The sequence below is a fragment of the Amblyomma mixtum genome, chromosome 2 (assembly GCF_055824585.1).
Source record: "Amblyomma mixtum isolate Tamu chromosome 2, ASM5582458v1, whole genome shotgun sequence".
NCBI classification, from domain to species: Eukaryota; Metazoa; Arthropoda; class Arachnida; order Ixodida; family Ixodidae; genus Amblyomma; species Amblyomma mixtum.
The window spans coordinates 184,617,016-184,637,936 of record NC_143013.1 but is presented as its reverse complement, the minus strand read 5'-3'; the positions used below and the strand labels follow the sequence as shown (position 1 = coordinate 184,637,936).

General features: G+C 44.1%; 1 protein-coding gene across 1 annotated transcript; it reads right to left on the bottom strand.

Moving 5' to 3' along the window:
• Positions 1-3,524: 3,524 nt before the first annotated feature.
• Positions 3,525-19,541, bottom strand: LOC149361802 (monocarboxylate transporter 9-like). The gene is made up of 4 exons (XM_089568157.1): positions 19,349-19,541; positions 15,025-15,168; positions 10,142-11,149; positions 3,525-3,712 (listed from the first exon to the last, which is right to left on the bottom strand). The coding sequence occupies exons 1-4, from the start codon at positions 19,539-19,541 to the stop codon at positions 3,525-3,527; spliced, it is 1,533 nt and encodes a 510-aa protein (XP_089424283.1).
• Between the last annotated feature and the right edge of the window lie 1,380 nt (positions 19,542-20,921).

The following is a 20,921-nucleotide window of genomic DNA, read 5'->3' as shown; positions in this document are numbered from 1 at the left end:
TTCTTTCTTTCTTTCTTCCTTCCTTCCTTCCTTCTTTATGGCCGACATCCCTCCGTTCCCATCGCTGCAGTTCTTCCCTACACCCTGACACATCTCAGTGCACAACTCTTTCTCAAGCGAAAAGGAACGCCAAAGATTGCTGTCAGATCGCACGGTCGCTCACGACAGCCACCCAATGCCTACAAAAAACTCGCCGCGAAAAATACTGCCAAGCATTTCCCACCCGGCTCTCTGTTCTGGCTGTGGATATCTTCCCATACTCCGGCCATCTCCCGGAAACTTCTCGCTAAGTGTCAAGACCCTTATCACATCTAGAATCAAACACCTCTTGTAAGCTATATTGTTGAGCCGCTCACGTCGTCTCCCGATTTCCGACGCTGGGGCCGCGTGGCTGTACATGCCCAACGCCTCAATACTGACAATGACCGCGCTGTCTCGTCTGCCCCTCAAGACCCCAGGATGGTTCCTCTTTTGCTTGGGGGGCCACTGTAGAAACGGGCATACGCGCGAGCCGCATGGTCATCGCCTAGTGCACGCTCCTGGCTGAACTGGCTGATCCCGGACTTGTGTTGGCCCTGCTCCCTTTTTGAAGTTTCTCCAACTAAACCCCACCTTACAAGGCGAGAATAATTAAACCAGCACCTCCAAAAATGTAAGGTTGGGTCTATTTGGAGAAGCTTCGGAACGAGAGCAGGGCGAACAGCAGTCCGAGATCAGCCAGTCCAGCCAGGAGCGTGAACTAGGCGATGACCATGCGGCTCGCGCGCATGCCTGTCTTATTCTCTACACACGTATCATCGTTGTCAAAAGTGACCACGCTTTCATGGTCGGGACGAGAGCCGGCTTGCGGCGAGGCAACGATGCGGAGGTCGGTATTTTTGGCCAGCCGCTGGGATAATCTATCTGAAGTGAACATGTGCTATTGCTATCGTTTACGTCGTGTGCATGATTGAAATCCTACTCATTGCAAGGGCAGCCTGGTAACTGTACCACATGCGGAGTTATATTTGGATCGTAAATCTCTTTGCCAGTGTTCGAATTTGAGTAGAATTGTACCGTGGGTTGAAACTATCTATGGTTGAAACTATCTATTTAAAGTACCGTGGGTTGAAACTTCCAACGCAGCAGTCATTTTTTCAAATTTCACTGTTTTCACGCTTTAGTATATGTACTGAGGACTATAAAGAAAAAGCCGTCGTTGACGATTTTATTCAGGGTGGATACTTTCTTTTAAGCACGCATAGTAGAGCCTTTGTGCGTGCATTAATTTTGAATATTGTGCTTTCTGCGTTTTTTTTTTGTTGTTCTATCGCTGCCTGCTTTGTAGGGAGGCTTTTATCCGCAGTCTCCCCCATCACTGATGGAAATAAACAAGTTATTATTATTATTATTATTATTATTATTATTATTATTATTATTATTATTATTATTATTATTATTATTATTATTATTATTATTTATGGCTTCCGTAAGGACCAAAACATCTCGAAAGCTGAGGACAAGGTTCTCCTTACCTTACAGATATTAATAGCTTGAAGGTTGGCGTAAGTGGTTCGTTCTACGACTGAAAAACAAGCCTGACTACCTTTGGCAAAGACACTCCATAAAATCGCTCAAGAATTAAGGGCATACTAATATTTCAAAAGCGTTTTTCTCTAAGAAGAACAAGCACCGAACAGGCCACCATTGCTCTCAGTGATACTTCTATGGCCACCTTTTCTCGATGAAGTTGTGAGAGTAGTTTTTCGACCTTTAAAAATAAATGGTGAAAACGCTAATATGTGTGTATTTCCTGTGCCCAAGCGCTTAGTTACATCTGTAAATGTAAGCTGTTATTGTAGCGTCGCTAACACATCTGGTATAGCAGCAAGCCCCGTAGGTGTCTTGGGGGCGTGTCTCCATATATTTTCCTCTCCCTTTGGCCCTCATCGTGACTGAACAGAACCCCGTCTTTTGTCCTCTCTGTTTCCCCCATGCAGAACAGCAGGTCAGTGAATTACAGGTCTGCTGCAATGAATTGCAGTGAATCAAACTTACGCCTCCGTCATTTTCTTAAATGAGCCTTTTACCAGGAAGTGTGTACTTGTTTACGTGTAGTCTCTATGGCCCATGTAACTACTGCGGATTTAAAAAAATTTGCATATAATTTTACAGATAACAACCATCATAGAATGTTATTTCAGCAAATTCTGCAACAACCAGCAACACAAAAGAATTCTTTCATCAACCTTAGGTTTTATTTCTGCTAGCAGTTCACATGGGAACACCGAGCAGCTCATAACAAAACTGCTTCTTTGCATAAAGCGTTGCGTTTGTTTGCCTATCCTACATAAATTCCTGCGTACCATTAGAGCAGTTTCTGTCTGCAGGCGATAATTATTTTTACACCGTACTACATCCTCACTTGATATGTAAGCAACCAAAAAACATGGGCCATTTGCTATAGACGCCGTGATTGCTGCACCCCCGTTTTGGTTTAAAACATGACCTGAGCACGTACAAATACATATGACAGACGGCACAAGACGAGGAAGTATTGAAGCCACCACACTGCACAGCGTCCGCGCTCTCCACGTAAAGTTGAATTTACAGCTTTTAACACAAAATTGCTCAAATTGTGCACCTAGTATAGTCCAAGACTGTCCTAAGATCGCGTGTGAATTGCTTTTCAGCAATTCTCAGGCGATCGTAGGGAACTCTTGGACGATACTGTGTGGACAGTTTAGCCAAATGTAAGGTGTATCTGATGTGGACACAAAAAGGTTCGTTATATACAAAGTCAACACGCTAAGTAAGTTCAGTATCGGTCCAGACACGAAAATTCATTGGATCAGACGTGGCACACTTGCGTTCGATATATTGTTAACCAACTAAAGTTCGTTATAACCGATGTGACACACTAAGGTTCGTTATATCAAAGGAAGTATACTAAACTCGTGCAGGTAGCATACTATGGGCGTTCGTTGCCCAAGGGCAGGTTACCACCTGCCCGCTGTGGCAGGTTACCACCTGCCCACTGTGGCAGGTCAGCAACCCGCCACTGGGTAGTGACAGACGGCGGTCGCCATATCTGCTTGCACTGATCTTTCTGATCGTCAGAAGCTCTGTGAGTGCTAGAATGCAGTCACACAGAGTTCTCGCAAGATTTATTAAAGAGACAGTCTTTGGATCTTCGTGAAGGTACCTAAAAGTTTTTTTTTATGTATCACAACCTCTTTCTTAAAGCGAAGAGGTGCACCCTTCGTTCATTGGAGTGCATGTAGTGAAGAGGATTTCTTGGACATTAAAAATGACACCGCAGATACAAGCTGATGGAGAACGATGGAGAAGCGTCGAAAAGAATCTGCCAGCTGTTTTTTTTTTTATGCAGCGGCTTCAACACGGCCGCTATGCCAGATCCTGTACTGGGACAGAAATGAAATGTTTTAGCTTATATAAAACCCTTTTTAAAACTATTAACCGTGGTAACTTCAGTTATTCTTGCCTCGCAGAGAGCTCATAGCGGCGGCAGGGTCGCCAGTAGCTCAGTCGGCTAGAATATCGGCAGTTGCTGCGCTGCGGCGTTCTCCTTTCGGGGCTGTGTGGAACGTCGCGCTCCACTTGCGAGCATCGATGCAGGCTTGCAGGTACAGCACAAACGCGGCTAGAAGGCTCAGCACACCGCAAAAGCGATAGAGCCCGTCGTACGAGCCTTTCTCGTCCCTGAACACACCTGTGCAAAGCAAACAACAAAACAGGCCACACGGAGTCATTTCGAGAAAAATATACAGACCTGTTTGCCTCTATTTAGGCGAATAAAGGCATTGAAGGCTTTATTTAGGAAAAACTAAGTTTTCTCCTAATACCGGAAAGAAATTTCGCCAATGCATCCTTTTTTGGTGGCAAAAGAATGTAATTTGGAAAGAGGCTGAAGAGCTTGATTGTGGATGACGGTAGTTGTGTACAAGCGGAAGCGACGCCATGTCCTTTTCTTCTATTCTATATTTATGACTGTATCTTAAAACATGTTTTTCAAGCCTCTCTTGCAAATAAGGCTTAGTAGAGGCGGCCTTCAGCTGGAGGCAGCATGTTCTGCTTTCAAAAAGTAACGCCTTAAAAATTCAAAAAGTGTTAATGCACGCAAACCACCCAGCCTTAGCGTTCTACCAGCTTCGATTTCTCTAAGAAAATCATGAAAATTTTCGTTGTTGGCAGGGATTTTTTCTAAAGTGAGCAAAAGTCTTTGTACTTTCCAACAAATTTATTCTCAACCAGATTCAATTTATCTACCAAATGATGAAAATTTTCATGGCTGGTAGCAATTTTTTTCAATTGAGCAAATTTAATAGTGTTTTCCGATATATGGACTTAAAATAATTCCTTACATTATTTCAAAATAAAAACGACAGAAAAATACTCAGGCATGGTTGCTTAATTTTTTAAAAACTTTTCCTTACCCACAGAAGCTATTAAATCTATTTTTCATGTTCCGCACAAGGCAGAGAAGCCGTAAAAATCTTTTTGAACTCAACAAATGCACAACAAATTCGAAAAAAAGTTCGTGAATTTTTCAAAAATGACTTTTTGCGGCGTAATTAACCAAAAGTTACATAATGTGCTGTGGTACTTATTTCGGAAAGTTTCATCGAAACACTTTTAGATTTACGCAACAAAACATTTTCTTTTATTTCAGAAGGCGCGCCCTATTTCGATGATCCAGTGCTGTCACTCTTCATTGCAGTACACGCGCAGCTGCCGTGGTTAAGGCAACAGAAAACTAACCCGCAGCTGACCGAATCAACTAAGTTTTTCTGCCCACAATCAAGAAATTCGAAGCACACGGTTTCTACGGCGAAAAAGACGGCCGTCGTGATGCCTGGAGGAGCAAACGAATTCCCCCTCTTATTACAACTGCCACACATCTTGCAAACAACAACACGAAAAAATTGGAGAGTTAAGGAGAGCCAGCTGACACGCATAATAGAGGCTTTAGCATACTGCCGAATCCTGTACCAGTATTAGTAGTCCGCCTCAACACCACCCACCTAAACAAGAGCTCCTAGCTCAATCCACTCAATAATCACACGATTCACACTTGGTGTCCTTGACTTCACTCCCGATGACGTTGCAGAAGCTACCTGACTCTCTACCGCAATACGCAGCACGATGGCTAGAAATACGCAGAAAAGCTGCCTTACTCTCTCACGACTAGATAGGAACCTCCGCCGCCAAATAAATGACGCTACTGCGCATTACCCCCCCCACCTCTCCCTCCCACGCCACCAAATTCACCCTCTCGATTGGAACACAACCCCGATGTCGCAGTGACGCCCATATCTGTAGGCCCGAACATCGACAGCCACAAAAAACGAAGAAAGGCGTACTGCTACAGCGAGCTGCCTCAATACCCAGACACACGGGCGTCCGGAAGTAGGTGGCAAGAAGGCGGTTGCCCTCCCCCCCCCCCCCCCCCCCTGGAATTATGCTCTAGCAGAAAACTACACAGCTTGATTAGCACGCTTAGGTGACATTAACTTATAGGATCTTGCTTATTGGGTTCAATTCTTTGTTCATTAATAAAATCCATTGTATGTTCTCCAAGCCTAGCACTAATTTGCTGTTTCTAATTTTTGTTTCATGTGGGTAGTTTAGACCACAGATAGTTCCTTTTTGGTGCTAATCTAACGTCTCTCCCATCCCCGGCCATCGTGTGCCGCCTCCCCCCCCCACCCCCCTGGGAAAAGTTCTGCAGACGTCCTTGCCCAGACACCTGCATTTATTGCACGGAAGCCGGCCGCAGAAGTGAATTAACACTCACGTCCGATGTATTGTGAAACTGATATAACACCAATCTATATCGGGGGATGTGCCCTGTACTGCAGATGATGAATTAATGGCCATCATGGACGCCATTAAACTCCCATTGCGCTTAAGTGACAGTGTCCTAAAACGGACGGACAGTCGCAACGCATGACGAGCCTTCCAGCTAACAGAGCATACAAATTCACATACACCACTATACTCCCTCCTTCCGAACAGTGAATGCAGCATCCCGAAATGTTCATTCATTCGTCTCTTTCTGTCCAAGGAGTACCGGGGAACGAGGACGCGCGCAGTCGCATCCCCGACTGCAATTATTAAGGCTCCCCCTGCCCATGGCAAGACTTACAATCACAAGCACTGCACAAAAGATCATGCTAAAGAAAGCACGCTTTACTGTAAGACCTTGAACACAACAGAATAGCTCTTCCTCCACAAGCACTTTATATTCTTGGCAAAGAAGCGTGTATATGAAGGAGAGCACATGCCCATTCTCTGAGAACCTACACAAAATCGGTTAGCCATCTCTTTTACTGAATAAAACATTCTGGAAGTAGAAATTCAGCTTACTAGGCGGTTTAAAAGGGTCGCACTTTGGAAGAAGCATGGCCGTTTCGTCACATCGAGCCTTTATCGCTTTCATCTATGCAAGCGGCACTTACGCCGTACACTGCAACTCCGGAGTTTCAAGTGTTTAAAATTAGGTGAGCGAGACCAGCGGCCTTTGAGCACCGAAATAACCGCAGCATTCACTTGGAGCACCCTGGAGATGCTTCTCTTTCTTAGCTTCTGTGGCTGGGTGCAATGTAGTGAATAGTGAGCATGGAATATCACCGGAGTAGAGCGCTGCTTCTGAACTTTTCTTGTATATAACAAAAACAGTTTGTATTAAGCTACGTAAAACACATGTCATATAATGGTTCTATGTAATGTGCTACCTTTCAAATTTTGGACCATCTCATTAGGCAACAGGCTGTTAATTGTGCCGCGGAAAGGAATTTAATAACCTTGCGCACATGGAGTACATTCTTCATTTGGTTCCGAAACATTTTTATCTTCTTCCTTGCCTTCTCCACAATTTGAGGAAATAGTCGTAATTCAAATTCTTTATTTCTGCCTTGTAAAGATACAGACAGCGGAGGCGCAGAAAAAGCTGTGAGAGACAGCTTGACTAAGCCGCAGCCCCCTTTCGCTTGGCAGCAGCTTGACAGCAAGGCTTTTATTACAAAAGGCAGTTGCAAAGCGTGATAACAAGTATACAATAATGAGCAGGTACAAGAGAAAGCGAAAGAACATTATACAATACTGACACAATATTCACATTGGGTAGACTCAGGTAATGGCAGCAAAGAAAAAAAAAGAGAAAGAAAAAAAAACACACAAAACAAAAATTCTACATGCTAGCATACAAAGCACGCAAAGACCTGTGTGACGAACTGAAAAGGTCAAAATTATTATATATATACGCGTTTAGCAGGGACGGAAGAGTGAACTGCAGGCGTTCTCTACCCGAGTTTAACCGAGTTTAATGAATATTTTGACAACGTAAAAATAATAAAAATCAGTACAGAGTCATTTTGTAGATTTTGTGGCGTTTGATATTTGCCAAAAGAAAACAATTTTTAAGAATGTCTATACAAAAGCAAAAGTAATTCAGTTCAACTAAAAAACATTTCTCACTAAACCATGAAAAATGTCAATTTACTTATTTTTCTTTCTTAGACGATGTTCCGCTATCGCTGCCAAATTAAATACCAACCATGACACGAAAAAAAGAAGCTTTTTTCCAAACAACAGGCGCGAGGATTTACCGCCCGAACACGATATACCAGAGTGGAAGCTTGGTCGAGTTGGTGGCGGTTCACTTGCCACGTAGCGCTAAACAGACACGGACACAGAGAGCGCCCGTCCTGTGTGTCTCCCTGTGTCCGTGCATGTCTAGCGCTATGTGGAAAGTGCTCCATATACCGTGATTTTTGAAACAAACCAAAGAGTGTAGTGCGCGAACGAGGGTTCATTTCGCTTCTAGGTAGGCAGTAGTAAATATGCTATCTGGTAGTAGCTAGGAAAAGAGTGCTTTGCCCTTGAACAGCCGTATCACAACACTGGAGCAGATGTTTCCCATTTTTCTTTTAAGAGGAAACGCGGCTTTCATCAAAATTTTTTTTCTTTCTCTGTGCATTTACAAGAAAATACCTAGAGCATATTGCCCGTAGTGGTGGCGACTGTCCACCAGTCAAAAAGACAGCGAAGACGGCTTCCAAAAGAACAACATTATGTACAGCGCGAAAAACTAAGACAGGGGAAGAAACACGCAAACAAACAAGCGCTGACTATCAACTGAAAATTTTATTAGGAAACTCGTGGTTATAAAGGCTTCAACCCTGCACGCGCAGGCGCACAAAGCCTGAAACAACAAAACAACAAAAACAGCAAAACCGAAACAGCAAACCAAACCACACGTGTGCATTAGCCTCATTGCACTGCCGCAGTACTATCAATATATTCCAGTTCTACCTGGTGTAACGCCACCGAAGGTTTTGCAACGCATGGAATGCGCGATGTGGCGATCAGATACGCCTCTACTATTTCCCGGCCACATCGCGCATTCCATGCGTTGCAAAACCTTCGGTGGCGTTACACCAGGTAGAACTGGAATATATTGATAGTACTGCGGCAGTGCAATGAGGCTAATGCACACGTGTGGTTTGGTTTGCTGTTTCGGTTTTGCTGTTTTTGTTGTTTTGTTGTTTCAGGCTTTGTGCGCCTGCGCGTGCAGGGTTGAAGCCTTTATAACCACGAGTTTCCTAATAAAATTTTCAGTTGATAGTCAGCGCTTGTTTTGTTTGCGTGTTTCTTCCCCTGTCTTAGTTTTTCGCGCTGTACATAATGTTGAACCTTCACCAACTCGCCCAGTTTTCTGTTCTACTTAAGTTCCAAAAGAAACTGTCTATCAGACGAACCTGCCCCCACGAAGAACTGAATGACAAGGCCGCGGCCTAGCAACAAGCGTGCTCAGAGGTCGTAGAATAGAATGGTCGCCATTCTCGGCCATGATCAATTTAAAGCCAACAATGAACTTTCGACGTACGGCATTCAAAGTAATGACAAATCTCTGGAAAAACGTAGGATTGGTTCCACTTGAATGCGATTAATCGAGATAAATCGGTTCGCGTCTCGCACCACAAACAACGCGATAAAACCGCGCGCCATAGCTTAGACGAATGAAGAAACCACAATTAAAAAGCTTTCCCTCAGCATTAGAAATTCCTCTCACAAAACGCTACTGTTGTGTCTTCAGAATATCGTTGTCTAATATACATATTTTTCTCTGAAACGTTGCGAAATTGCTTTAGAGTTAAGAAAATGTGACAGGAAGATGCTTCAACATTCATTGCTTTCTTAAAGGCGTGCTAGGGCTCAAGATATCATCGGAACGCGTAGAAATTCTGGACCAGTGCATTTTTAACGGGAAATTGTTAATGAACGAAATTGTTTTCGCATATCCAAAGAATTTACAATAACCCTCAATATATCCGCAGATGTGCCCTCGGCTAGCTTGGCTTTTTTTACTGTTAACGATTAGGATTTAGAAGATGATGATGACAGTGAATTTTTTATGGCGCAAATTTTTCTTTCCCAACCATTTCACCCTGATTAGGCCTAGCACCAGGCCAGGTTAAGTTTTTTACTCATCCTGTCACCGGTGAGTATCCAGCTGCACTGGAGATCGAATCCCTCATCTCCGGCATGCCAGGGAGATCCTCAACCCCTTTGCTACCGCTGCGGTCGATTATGATATTGTCAAAAGCCTTCCCAATTCGTTTTCTAAGGCAGTGTTAACAACTTAATACCAGCGATGAACAAACTTCAAAAGAAATATTTTTATACGCATCTAAGGTATGATTCATTTTTTGCAATATTTTCACAATAGTAATTTACTATTTTCCACTGTTACCACACAATTAAGCTTGACCTCCAAGATTCTTTGCCTCGTGTCCAGCACTTTATCCGGTCCTGATTGGCACGGGCTGGGAAATTTTATTTTTTAAACATTTTCCTGTCCCAACATAGCTTTTGTTCTGAGCTACATCCGCAGATAATTAGTAATAATCGTAAGCATTTTACGAATAGAACCTGCATGTCTTTTATTCGGCTGAGGCATCGAGTTGCGTGTAATACGGTGTTTTTTATCACAAGCGAGTGTACCAGAATTGACAGACTTAGACTTCAACGCACATGCAACGAGACCGACCTAAGCGACACCAGCAGATAAGTTGGCATCTACAGATCAGTGCCTCATAATGAGAATACAAATTAATCGAAAGACAAGATCACTTACCTACAATAAGAGGCTCGCAAAAGGTGAGGGGCAGCGACACCAGGCCCATGAGGCCCCAGGAAACGGCGATGGTATGAACACCCAAGTAGTCGGCAACCAGGACAGGCTTGAGAGTGGTCAAGTAGCCCAGCTGAACGCCACTTAACAAAGTTATCGCTGCAGTACAAGCAAAGCTACGCACGTGGGGCATTAGGCAGAAACAAATCGACAGCAAAGTGGAGCTAAGCGCTGCAATAAGACAACGCTTGCGTGAAAACTTGTCAGACGCGAGTGGAATGAGCACGTAACCACATAATGAACCCAAGGACAGGTATGTCAAAAGCTGCGAGGAGTCCTTTGGCGGCAGCTGTTTGTCCCTACCGTAGTCGACGACGGTCGTACCTAGTAGAGGAAGCGTGAAATCTGCAGCCACCATGGCAACAAGGATAACATAGAAGCTTGGTTTTGTGAGAACAAACGCAAGTTGAGCAATGATCGTGTTCATGTCTTCACCATGTGCAAAGAAGTCCGACTGCTGATCGCGCTGGTGTAATGATGCAGGCACTCCCGGCTCTTTGTACGGATCTTCTTTCTCTCTGATCGCAGTATCCCTCGTTGCTTTGTCGTCAGGACTTCTGGACATGCCATACTGTTCACCTTGAGCAGGTTCAATGACCTCATTTTGCTTGCTCTGAATGCCTTCCATTGCTGTTGCGCAAGATATAGTCACGCTTGCTTTATTTTTTGCCAGGCTACTCCTCCACTGACGGAAAAACTGAGGCCACCTGAGCGGCCGAGGGTTTCGAAGCATGATTGCCAAGGGAATTAGGTTTAACATTAGGGCCCCGGTCACTAGCAAGCAATTCTGCACGCCGTAAGTGGACGCTAGATGCGACAACAGCGAAGGCCCGATGACTCCGGTGAGGAAGACCCCAAGAAACCTGATTCCGGTCGCCGTGTTCTTGTAGGTTTCGAAGTATGCGATGATGTAAATTGATGTTCCGATCATTAGAAGTCCAAATGATATTCCTGCAAAGCAAATAATCCAGAGGATGATAAGCTGCTAACCCGTCCTGATATCTGATATCCAGAACACCTAGCGCGACACAACTGGAACAGCCTCTCGCATATAATCTGTACAGTAGCTTAGCTGTACTAATACGGCTATATATCCTCTATTAATTTTGCCTTCCAATTATTTCATTTTTTTCGTAGAAATAAGTGCCCAACGACGAGGGACAGTATTCTACAAGTACAGATTATCCATTTGCATTCCTCTGGTGTAATGATCGTGTGACGGCAGCATCCGACGAAAGACACAAGTAGCCAGTCACAAGAATCACAGATAGCGGGTCCCCAAGTTAACGATGGCCTTACCATTAGCTGCACGCACACGCTGATCATTCGCTGTGATATGCAACCAAAGGTAAGTTCCGGTCGCCAATGGATCAATGGTCCGGTCGCTTTCCAGGTACGCTTGAAAGCCGCGGGAATGACAGCTTTGACCGGCCTATGCTAGAGAACCAAATGCATTTGAAAAGAAAAGTGGATAATGGATTCTAGTGGAATACAGCCACTGGTGATATACTGAACGCTGTCTGTTTGCTATACGAATGCCTTCGTTTGCGAATCCTCGTCTGAGAGTTCTTGACGCGACACATCTTTTCACATAGTTCTGTCGGCTGTGTAGACTGGCACAGACATGTGACCTAGCAAGATGCTATGGCACTGCTGTCGCTTAGGGCGCGCGTGGTGGTGGTGGTGGTGGGGGGGGGGGGGGGGGGGGGGGAGTTAACAGTTGGGGTACGGCCCATAGGAATGCTTGTAAACAAAATTTTTTAAAGCACTTTTTAGATTCTGCAATACACCTGTCCGGTCAACACGTTGTCAACAAAATCCGAGTACACCGAGAACACAATGTGTATAAATGAAACGTCGGTCTAGAGGTGACGTATTTTTAAACAACATCATACACCTGTGCGGGAGCCACCACCTAGTTGGGGCACCGGGCGGTGCCGCTGCCCAAGGCAACATATAAACAAAACATACCGAAATAATTCTCTGGTTTAACAGAGCTCACCCATGGAAGACGGCGCTCGTTTACTGCTGGCTGGTACTTTTTAAAGTAGCATAAAGATTACGGATTAAGATTTAGGAGCTGACATCAGTTTAAAACTTCAAGATAAACATGTGGTGTTAGAACGGACGTATCTAACGCAACATCCGGGTGCTAAATCAGCTGGGTCTCTCTCCCCGAATTGCGCATGATTTTCATGCTATGTGTCAAGCTATCGTATCCGCTTCATTTGCTCGCAAGTGCAGTCCTTCGTATTAGACAGCCTCGGCAGCTCTACATGGAAGCCAGAATTAAAACGCAACGTTAAGCAAATCGTGTACTGTAGGAGACAACGGCGGAGAGTGAAATCCCATCCGCCTCCTGAGTGATATGTCCGGTGTTTGTAAACCCGGTGCTGGTCTATATGTAATACAGTGAAGTAGATAAAGTACATGAATAATTATCTTTTCTCATGGGCCGAATAATTACTACGTAAAAAATACACCATCAGGTGGGCAAGATTCTTTACCAGGAGTTGTCGAGAACCCTAATGGTTAAAATGCACGAATGCTCCAGGGGAGGTTTAGTAGGAAAAATTTTTAAGTGCACAGTTATGACCGACCTTTTGGTATATACGTAAAAAAAAAATAAATGCGCGCCGGATTCCATGCGGTCTCGTGAAAATTCTCAATAAGAAGGACTTTTGTGGAATTTCTTGGGGAAATATATAGAACAAGGGCTTTGTAATTCATCATCTATTACGAAGTTCGGAATTGCTTTTCATGTTTCGGCAGATTTGTGGACAGGATAAAAACACACTTTCTGCATTATGTATGCAAGCGATCACGCTGATGGTGCAGCGAGGTCGGCGCATGGCGACACTCACTTCCTTCTACCTATACCATTTTCTCATAGTGATGGCGAGATACTTCTTGCTACTCAATCTTGGCAGACGCAACGCTGTTTGTGGTGTGATCCGTAGCATCATTATAGACCCCTCTTCGTGTGGACTGCCCTCGTGACTTTCGCATGCCATAATTCCGCAGTTAAAATAGAAGTGATCGTAATTGTCTGCACCAAGTTCGCCAGGCCGTTGCCTTCACTAATTTCTAGGTTCATAAAATTGGGGCATCAATTAAGCCCTTTGTGCCTCACATGTGGTGTACGCGAGGATATTCAACACTTGATCTGCTGCTGCCAAATCTTTAATAGCCCTCGCAAGGCACTGTTAAGTGCTTTAGGACTCCGCCAGGACGGCCCCGTGCACCTGGAGCATGTCCTTAGACCTTGACGTGATGCAGCTTCCGCTGCACGATGGCCAAAAGCGTTATTAGGGACACGGGTTTGGCGGACACCCTTTCATAATTATGCGTGTTTGTGAGTGCGCGAGTGTTGTGTATGCTTGATGTCACCTTTCACCCTTTCTTTTTTCCTTTTTCTTTCTTTTTCACCCTCTTCTTCTTTTATCTTCTTCTCTTCTTTCACCCTCACCTGGAGTAGCAGGCTAGGCTAACAACCTGGCAGACTTGTCCTGTATACGGGAAAGCCTCTTTCTCTCTTGGACCTTGGGATTCTCACAGCATTACTGCGTTCGCTTCGATTTAACACTTCATGAAACCACTGTGGTAGGAAAACATCGTCGTCAACCTCCGAAATGCACTTACATGCTAGGACAAATGATAAACTTTCTAAAGAGACAACAATAGAAGAGGTCACTTAAGGTCAGCCTTAAGGGCATGATACGATAGCGTAAGGGTTAATTCTCATATAAGCGGGCCATTCTCTACTTTACTGTCATATATCCCTGGGAGCCTTCATACCCATCCTAGAGCAGTGGTGCAGCGGCTCAGCGATGCGCCACTGCCCTGAGGGGGACCTTGTGTGACCGAGGTTGCTCCTCCCGAGCTACCAATCGTTAGTTTAACTGTCGTGGTGGGCAGTTTGCTCACTATCCAGTGGGCAGGTTGTGATGACCCCACAAGGTCACGCGACCTAGGTGGCCCTTCCTGCCTCCAAGGTTGCTCTCTGGGGACCACCTGCCAGGTCCATGCCCATGATTTTTCGATCAGAACGCCGATGCTGAGAACGCCGACACCTAATGTTCCGGAGAACAAGGGCTTTAGCTCTATCGCGTGAAAACAATATCGCACATAAGCATAAAACTCAAGCTTCATGCGATCAGTGGCAGTTTCGCTGATACGCACAGGAACATCCCCCGCTTCATGGCACGCAAGGCTTCTTTTTTCTTGATGGTTATTTTTGCGAGGGTTAACTGCTGCTCGCTGATTAACGCTATTTAACTTCACGAAAAATTTTACTAGACAGGTCCGTCATCACAAATGTAGGATAGCTGTGTAATCCCCGGTTCAGGCTTTTGTAATCGTTTTCGTTGATTGCGTTTTTAAATGCTGAACACATGCCCGGCATACAGCTCTTGCATGCAAGATAGCGTCATCAAAACGTTGCTTGTATTCACAAGACAGGCTACAATAAATCTGATCTCCAAAATGTGAAGTACTATTAGTACTATTATAGTACTAAAGCTATTAAAGTACTAATAAAATATAGTACTATTAGTTGAGGGAGACGACGATGAGCAATGGGCAGCGCAAGAGAGGGTTGCAGTTTAACACGAAGCATGGTCGGCTGAGGCGATAGCATCGTGCTCTCGTGCAGCGGCGAGCACAGCTGAACTGTGCGCGCCGCGCCGATTTGGAATCCCAGAATTGGCAGTATTACTTTTATTTGCTTATTTATTTATTGTCTTGCCTTGGCCACCCTCAAGTTCAAGCTTCACATAAACTCGCACTAAAAAGGTTCGCTCCCGAGAATATTTTTTCATACTTGCCATATACGAAACCAAGGGTGACCGACATCCACGTCATACTCGGAGCAAAGGCTGAAGCGATGATGGCGACTGGACAGAGAACTGCACCTCCTGTGATTACACTGTACACTGATAATCGTTGTTGAGCAGCACCGATGGCAAATCCTGTACCAATGAAAAAAGAAAAAAAGATTTCGGCGGAGTGTGCGCTTGCGTATCTTGGTGTTAAGGGCGACAAAATAAAAACATACCCGAAAGACTACGCCAGTATTTCAGAAGCAAGCAAAGCTTATATGATACTATTGAAAATGTTCCCGATGACAACAATTACGGCGAGGACCTGAAAGCGGAAGCTGATCATTTCAATAACTCTTTAGAATTTGTATTCTCATTGTCCAACCCCAAAGTCAGTGGCATACAAACTGGCAAGCATTTTTCACAAATGAGCTATACTATATCCTCTTTACAGCAAGGATTAGAAACACTACTTGGGAAATTGAAGGTAAACTCCGCTGTTTCTTTCTTCCTTTCTTCCTTTCTTCCTTCCTTTCTTTCTTCCTTTCTTCCTTCCTTCCTTTCTTCCTTCCTTCCTTTCTTCCTTTCTTCCTTTCTTTCTTCCTTCCTTTCTTTCTTCCTTTCTTCCTTTCTTCCTTTCTTTCTTTCTTTCTTTCTTTCTTCCTTTCTTTCTTCCTTTCTTCCTTTCTTTCTTTCTTTCTTTCTTTCTTCCTTCCTTTCTTTCTTCCTTTCTTCCTTTCTTTCTTCCTTTCTTTCTTCCTTCCTTTCTTTCTTCCTTTCTTCCTTTCTTCCTTTCTTCCTTTCTTTCTTTCTTTCTTCCTTTCTTTCTTCCTTTCTTTCTTCCTTTATTTCTTTCTTTCTTCCTTTCTTTCTTTCTTCCTTTCTTCCTTCCTTTCTTCCTTTCTTTCTTTCTTCCTTCCTTTCTTTCTTTCTTTCTTTCTTTCTTCCTTTCTTCCTTTCTTCCTTTCCTTCTTCCTTCCTTTCTTTCTTCCTTTCTTCCTTTCCTTCTTTCTTCCATTCTTTCTTCCTTTCTTCCTTCCTTTCTTTCTTCTTTTCTTTCTTTCTTTCTTTCTTTCTTCCTTTCTTCCTTTCTTTCTTCCTTTCTTCCTTCCTTTCTTTCTGCCTTTCTTCCTTTCTTTCTTTCTTTCTTTCTTCCTTCCTTTCTTTCTTTCTTCCTTTCTTCCTTCCTTTCTTTCTTCCTTTCTTCCTTTCTTTCTTTCTTCCTTTCTTCCTTTCTTCCTTTCTTCCTTTCTTCCTTTCTTCCTTTCTTTCTTTCTTTCTTCCTTTCTTTCTTTCTTTCTTTCTTCCTTTCTTCCTTTCTTCCTTTCTTCCTTCCTTTCTTTCTTCCTTTCTTCCTTCCTTCCTTCCTTTCTTTCTTTCTTTCTTTCTTTCTTTTCTCCTTTCTTTCTTTCTTTCTTCCTTTCGTTATTTCTTTTCTTTCTTTCTTTCCTTCTTTCCGTCTTTCTTTCCTTCTTTCTTTCTTCCTTTCTTTCCTTCTTTCTTTCTTTCTTTCTTTCTTTCTTCCCCTTTCTTCTTTCTTTCCTTCTTTCTTTCTTTCTTTCTTTCTTCCTTTCCTTCTTTCTTCCATTTTTTCTTCCTTTCTTCCTTTCTTCCTTTCTTCCTTCCTTTCTTTCTTCCTTTCTTCCTTCCTTTCTTTCTTTCTTTCTTTCTTTCTTTGTGTGTTAGGTTTTTTGTTCTTTCGAGTGAAATTTCTTTTTAACGCTCACGAAGGTTGCCTACCTGCTCATCTCTAAGTCAGCTTAATCAGGCAGCCGGACATCGGTGAAACTAACGTTGCTTGAGAATTGATTCAGCCCTAGCAGCGTGTCGGATGCCGTGAGAGCCTGGCGCTCTTTAAGAATCTATTCTGCTTCAGTTACATTTTTATTCCCTGTGGGCTTCGCCATGAGCTGGGACGAATCTAACGAGTCCGCCAGCGACTTCTGCCACTTGGAGGGCGGGGCGACAAGACCTATATGGAATACAAGAGAAAGCATACCTAAGTTACGCCGCATTTAGACCAAGGACAGGTCCAACTGATTTTTCTCAGAGGACAGGTATCAACACTCGCGCTCACAAGGTTGGTGACCGGCGGCCGGTATCACTGGCTGGACAAGTGGGGCTGTGCAGATAGGCGCAGTATTTCACGTAAACATACCCAACAATTCTGGACAAAAGCATTTTTCAACAGGAAAGAGTTTATGAGCACCATTTTTCATTAATTTAAAGGTTTCACCATAAGAATCAATATTTGCTGATATTCCCTCTCTGCAGGCTTGCGTTTTCTTGCTCTCAACGTTTCTGTTATCGGCCAAAACGTTCCTTATTGGTTTTAAATGGCAAAGTTAACTATTCTATGCGAGTGACTGAAAAGCTTTAAAAGAAAGGTTCGTGGAACGCATCAGAGGAATGGGCAGTTCCCTCTAATATTTCTATGCGAGTACCTTAGAACATTTTAATATACTAAATTTATTATAACTGTGCACCAAAGACATTCAGTTGTTTCACTGCGAGCGGAAATATATTAAGATGCACAAACCCCTCGACTCTATAATGCTGACTTTAACTTAATAATCTTTACCCAAAAGAAGTTCGCCACAACTGTTTTAGCCAGAATTGTACGGAACATTGTTTGACACGGTTAGGATTTACCGACGGCTACATAGCGATACTGTGGTTGACTATCCCTCTGTTTTTAATTCGCACTTCATTTAGAGCCCTCTTGCTGCTAAGTATTTACATCTGGGGGTCTGGGCTGCAGCGCGTTTCGTTTTTCGTTCATTTGTACGTCCTGATTGTTAATTTTACAACACCCCGGCAACACACGATGCACCGTTAAAGGTTAGCGCACTACCCGAATCGCTTCTAATGAGATAAGCTGAACGATAGCGTTGGCGCGGGTTCATGTCACGTAGATTATCCTTGAAGCCTACAAGGGACTGCAGCCGCAGCATCGCCACTTCGACTTCAGCCCGCATTTTGTGCGCACATTGCAGGCTGATTAGTTGTCACAAAATTCGGCACCACCCTCTTTCTATTTCTGCAACCAGGGTTCTTGATATAGGAGGGACAAATAATTATAGCACATTTGGCTGGGCTACCGCACAAAGCACTTCTGTGTGGTACTTATACCGATCCCTTCTTCCGCATGTGGAACGATTAATCCCTTCGTTCTGAGCAGGACTGCAGTCCCGCTAAGCACAAAGCGATTAACCGTTCTATTCGAAATTTCCGTGGTTAATGAATACGTCACCAGATCATGCAAATCCGCGTTTCCTATAAAAACTGCTATGTTGATTTCTTGATTGAAGATCGGGCGAGCCTTCAGCTAGGAGCGCCTCATTCACGGCAACCTTTACATCATGAACTGGGAAACTTTCTCCATGATCAGTGCGTCGAAAAAGCAGAGCTTTACTTGATATTTGTCAAGAAATCTAGAAAAAACTCTGCCTCTCCCGTAAACGAGAGTAGAGTAAGCATGAAATGTTTACGGGCCTAATGTCATCTCGGCGGACACCCGAACCGCACCGTACAGGAAGGGAGGAACGCCACCACCCGTTCAGCGCGATGCCTTGCCATTTGAACGCAAGGTTTTTTGAGGAAAGGAAATGGCGCAGTAATTCTCTGCCATCTCGGTGGACACCCGAACCGCACCGTAAAGGAAGGGAGGAACGCCACCACCCGTTCGGCGCGATGCCTTGCCCTTTGAACGCAGCGCTTCTCCCCCGGGCCCCTGTGCGCCTGCGCGGCTTTGCTTCGATGCGCGAAGCCCCTAAGAGATCACGTATGAGAACGAAGTGTAACGTGGCACTTATGTGCTTTCTGCACGCGTTATTCTGAAATCGGAAATTATAATTCCGTGCATTATCAAACCCCCAGCTCCACTGATATCTTGATAAACATTGAGAAGGCACTGGCAGCAGTTATTTTTTGCCTCGTTTGGAGACCAACCGGCGCTTGCATGCCGGTCGCGTAGGAGGGCTTAGAGAGTCTCGTTAAATCTCGTTAAGTCTCGTACGGTGCCCGGATGTTCTCGTTTCAGAGCCCGGATGACTGGAATTCAGTGCCCGGATGAGTGGATTTCAGTGCCCGGATGACTGGATTTCAGTGCCCGGATGACTGGATTTCAGTGCCCGGATGACTGGAATTCAGTGCCCGGATGAGTGGATTTCAGTGCCCGGATGAGTGGATTTCAGTGCCCGGATGATGGCTCTCGGTCTCGGCGTGACGTCACCACACTGCCGACAACGGGGGCTAAAAGCATTCCATGCTTAAAAATAAACAGTCTAATGATGTGCTGGACGGTATTGTGTGCAGCTGAGTGCGTTACCCATAAAATTGCTTGCGGCCGATTCTATTGTCTTTGGCCAGCAGGCGGTCTCCCGGCTAACTCCAAAGTGGTCTACAAAGAGCACGAACAGGATGCCACCGTTGGTCTTTGGAAACGAAAACAGGAAGATGGCGCATGCGGTCAGAAACGGCACGGCCCAGCAGACATCGATGAGGTCAGGTGTGGGGCTCATGTCGCTTGTAGAACGATGAAAATTCTGCGGGTCTTTTCTACAGCCTCTGTGATGTAAAAAAAGTGTCCAAAGGCTCAATGTTACTGTTACTGCAATAAATTTTCTTTCCCTATTAAAAAATTTATTTAGATTGTCTATAGGCCGTCCAATAATTTTTGTGATTAGTTTATAGATTTTATATAAATTTCACAGGCTGCTCTGTAGACAATACAAATACTATACACAGCTTATGAGCACACTATAGATTTGTGGGACATACTTTTAGTAGATATACTATGAATACAGGTATAAAAATATCTACAAGAAAACAACACAGGTTGTCAGAATTCTAGAGACCACGTTATAAAATCTGATTTCCTGCAAAGCCCGTCTATCACTGAAGCTATTCGTTTTCAGTTACTGCTTTTCCCTCTGCTTCATCCCTCTGTTCTTTCCAGCTGGCCTGAATAGCAGAGAAAACCTACCTACATCGTCACGCATGCAGCGTAGAAAGGATGAGGCAGTGTATACACTGCACGTTTTTGAAGAAGTCAGTGGTGTTCAATGTTATTCCGTTTCCAGACTAAATCGGCTCCCCAAGTAAGCTCTACAGTGAGGATGAGAGGGCATCACTATGAAATTGAAAGTGTTTCCGCAAATTGCGCACGCTAAACTGGATGAAAAAGCGGCCAGAATTTTGGCGTTAATCGCGGCTATCTTTCCTTTCTTGTGCTACCGCTGCTGGAGTCTCGCTGCTTAGGAGCTTAACTTTCAAAACGCTCTCAAGCGGTGGCAGCGTTATGCTTCCGAAGACTGTTTGAACAAAAGCTGTGACAAGTTCCCGGACACTCGGTATTTGTGCCGTAACACTGTCAAGTGGCAGTAAAGGTTGCTCAGATATTCAGAAAAAAGAATAAGAAAAGAACCTATGCTTTTCTTTGTAGCTGTACGCCGGCGCTGAGGAAGATTATTATGTATTTATTCATTTTGTTATAGATACGGCTAGAGTTTACAGGCTCACACAGGAGTGGGCCACAAGGCAAACAGTGCACTGTAAAAGAACTACATCACATGTAACACATGCCAGTAATGATGTTCGAGTAAACATAACAAAAAGCGAGGACAACAAAAAGCGCAAAGGGCAACTGGGGAGAAAAAAATCCAATTGAATTGATAATGCGCAGCAACGAAGCAAAAGCAAGCAGAATAACATCTCGAAGACGGCAGTGCGAAGGAGATAATACGAACAGCTGATTCGACTGCGACGAAAAAACAGTCGAACGCGCAGATGCAAGGAAGACAAAAAAATCACACGTATACTTACTCATGACAAAGTGAACTAATTTTAGTTTCAAACAAATCCACGAAGTTGACATTCACAAATTCTTCTGGCAGGTGGTT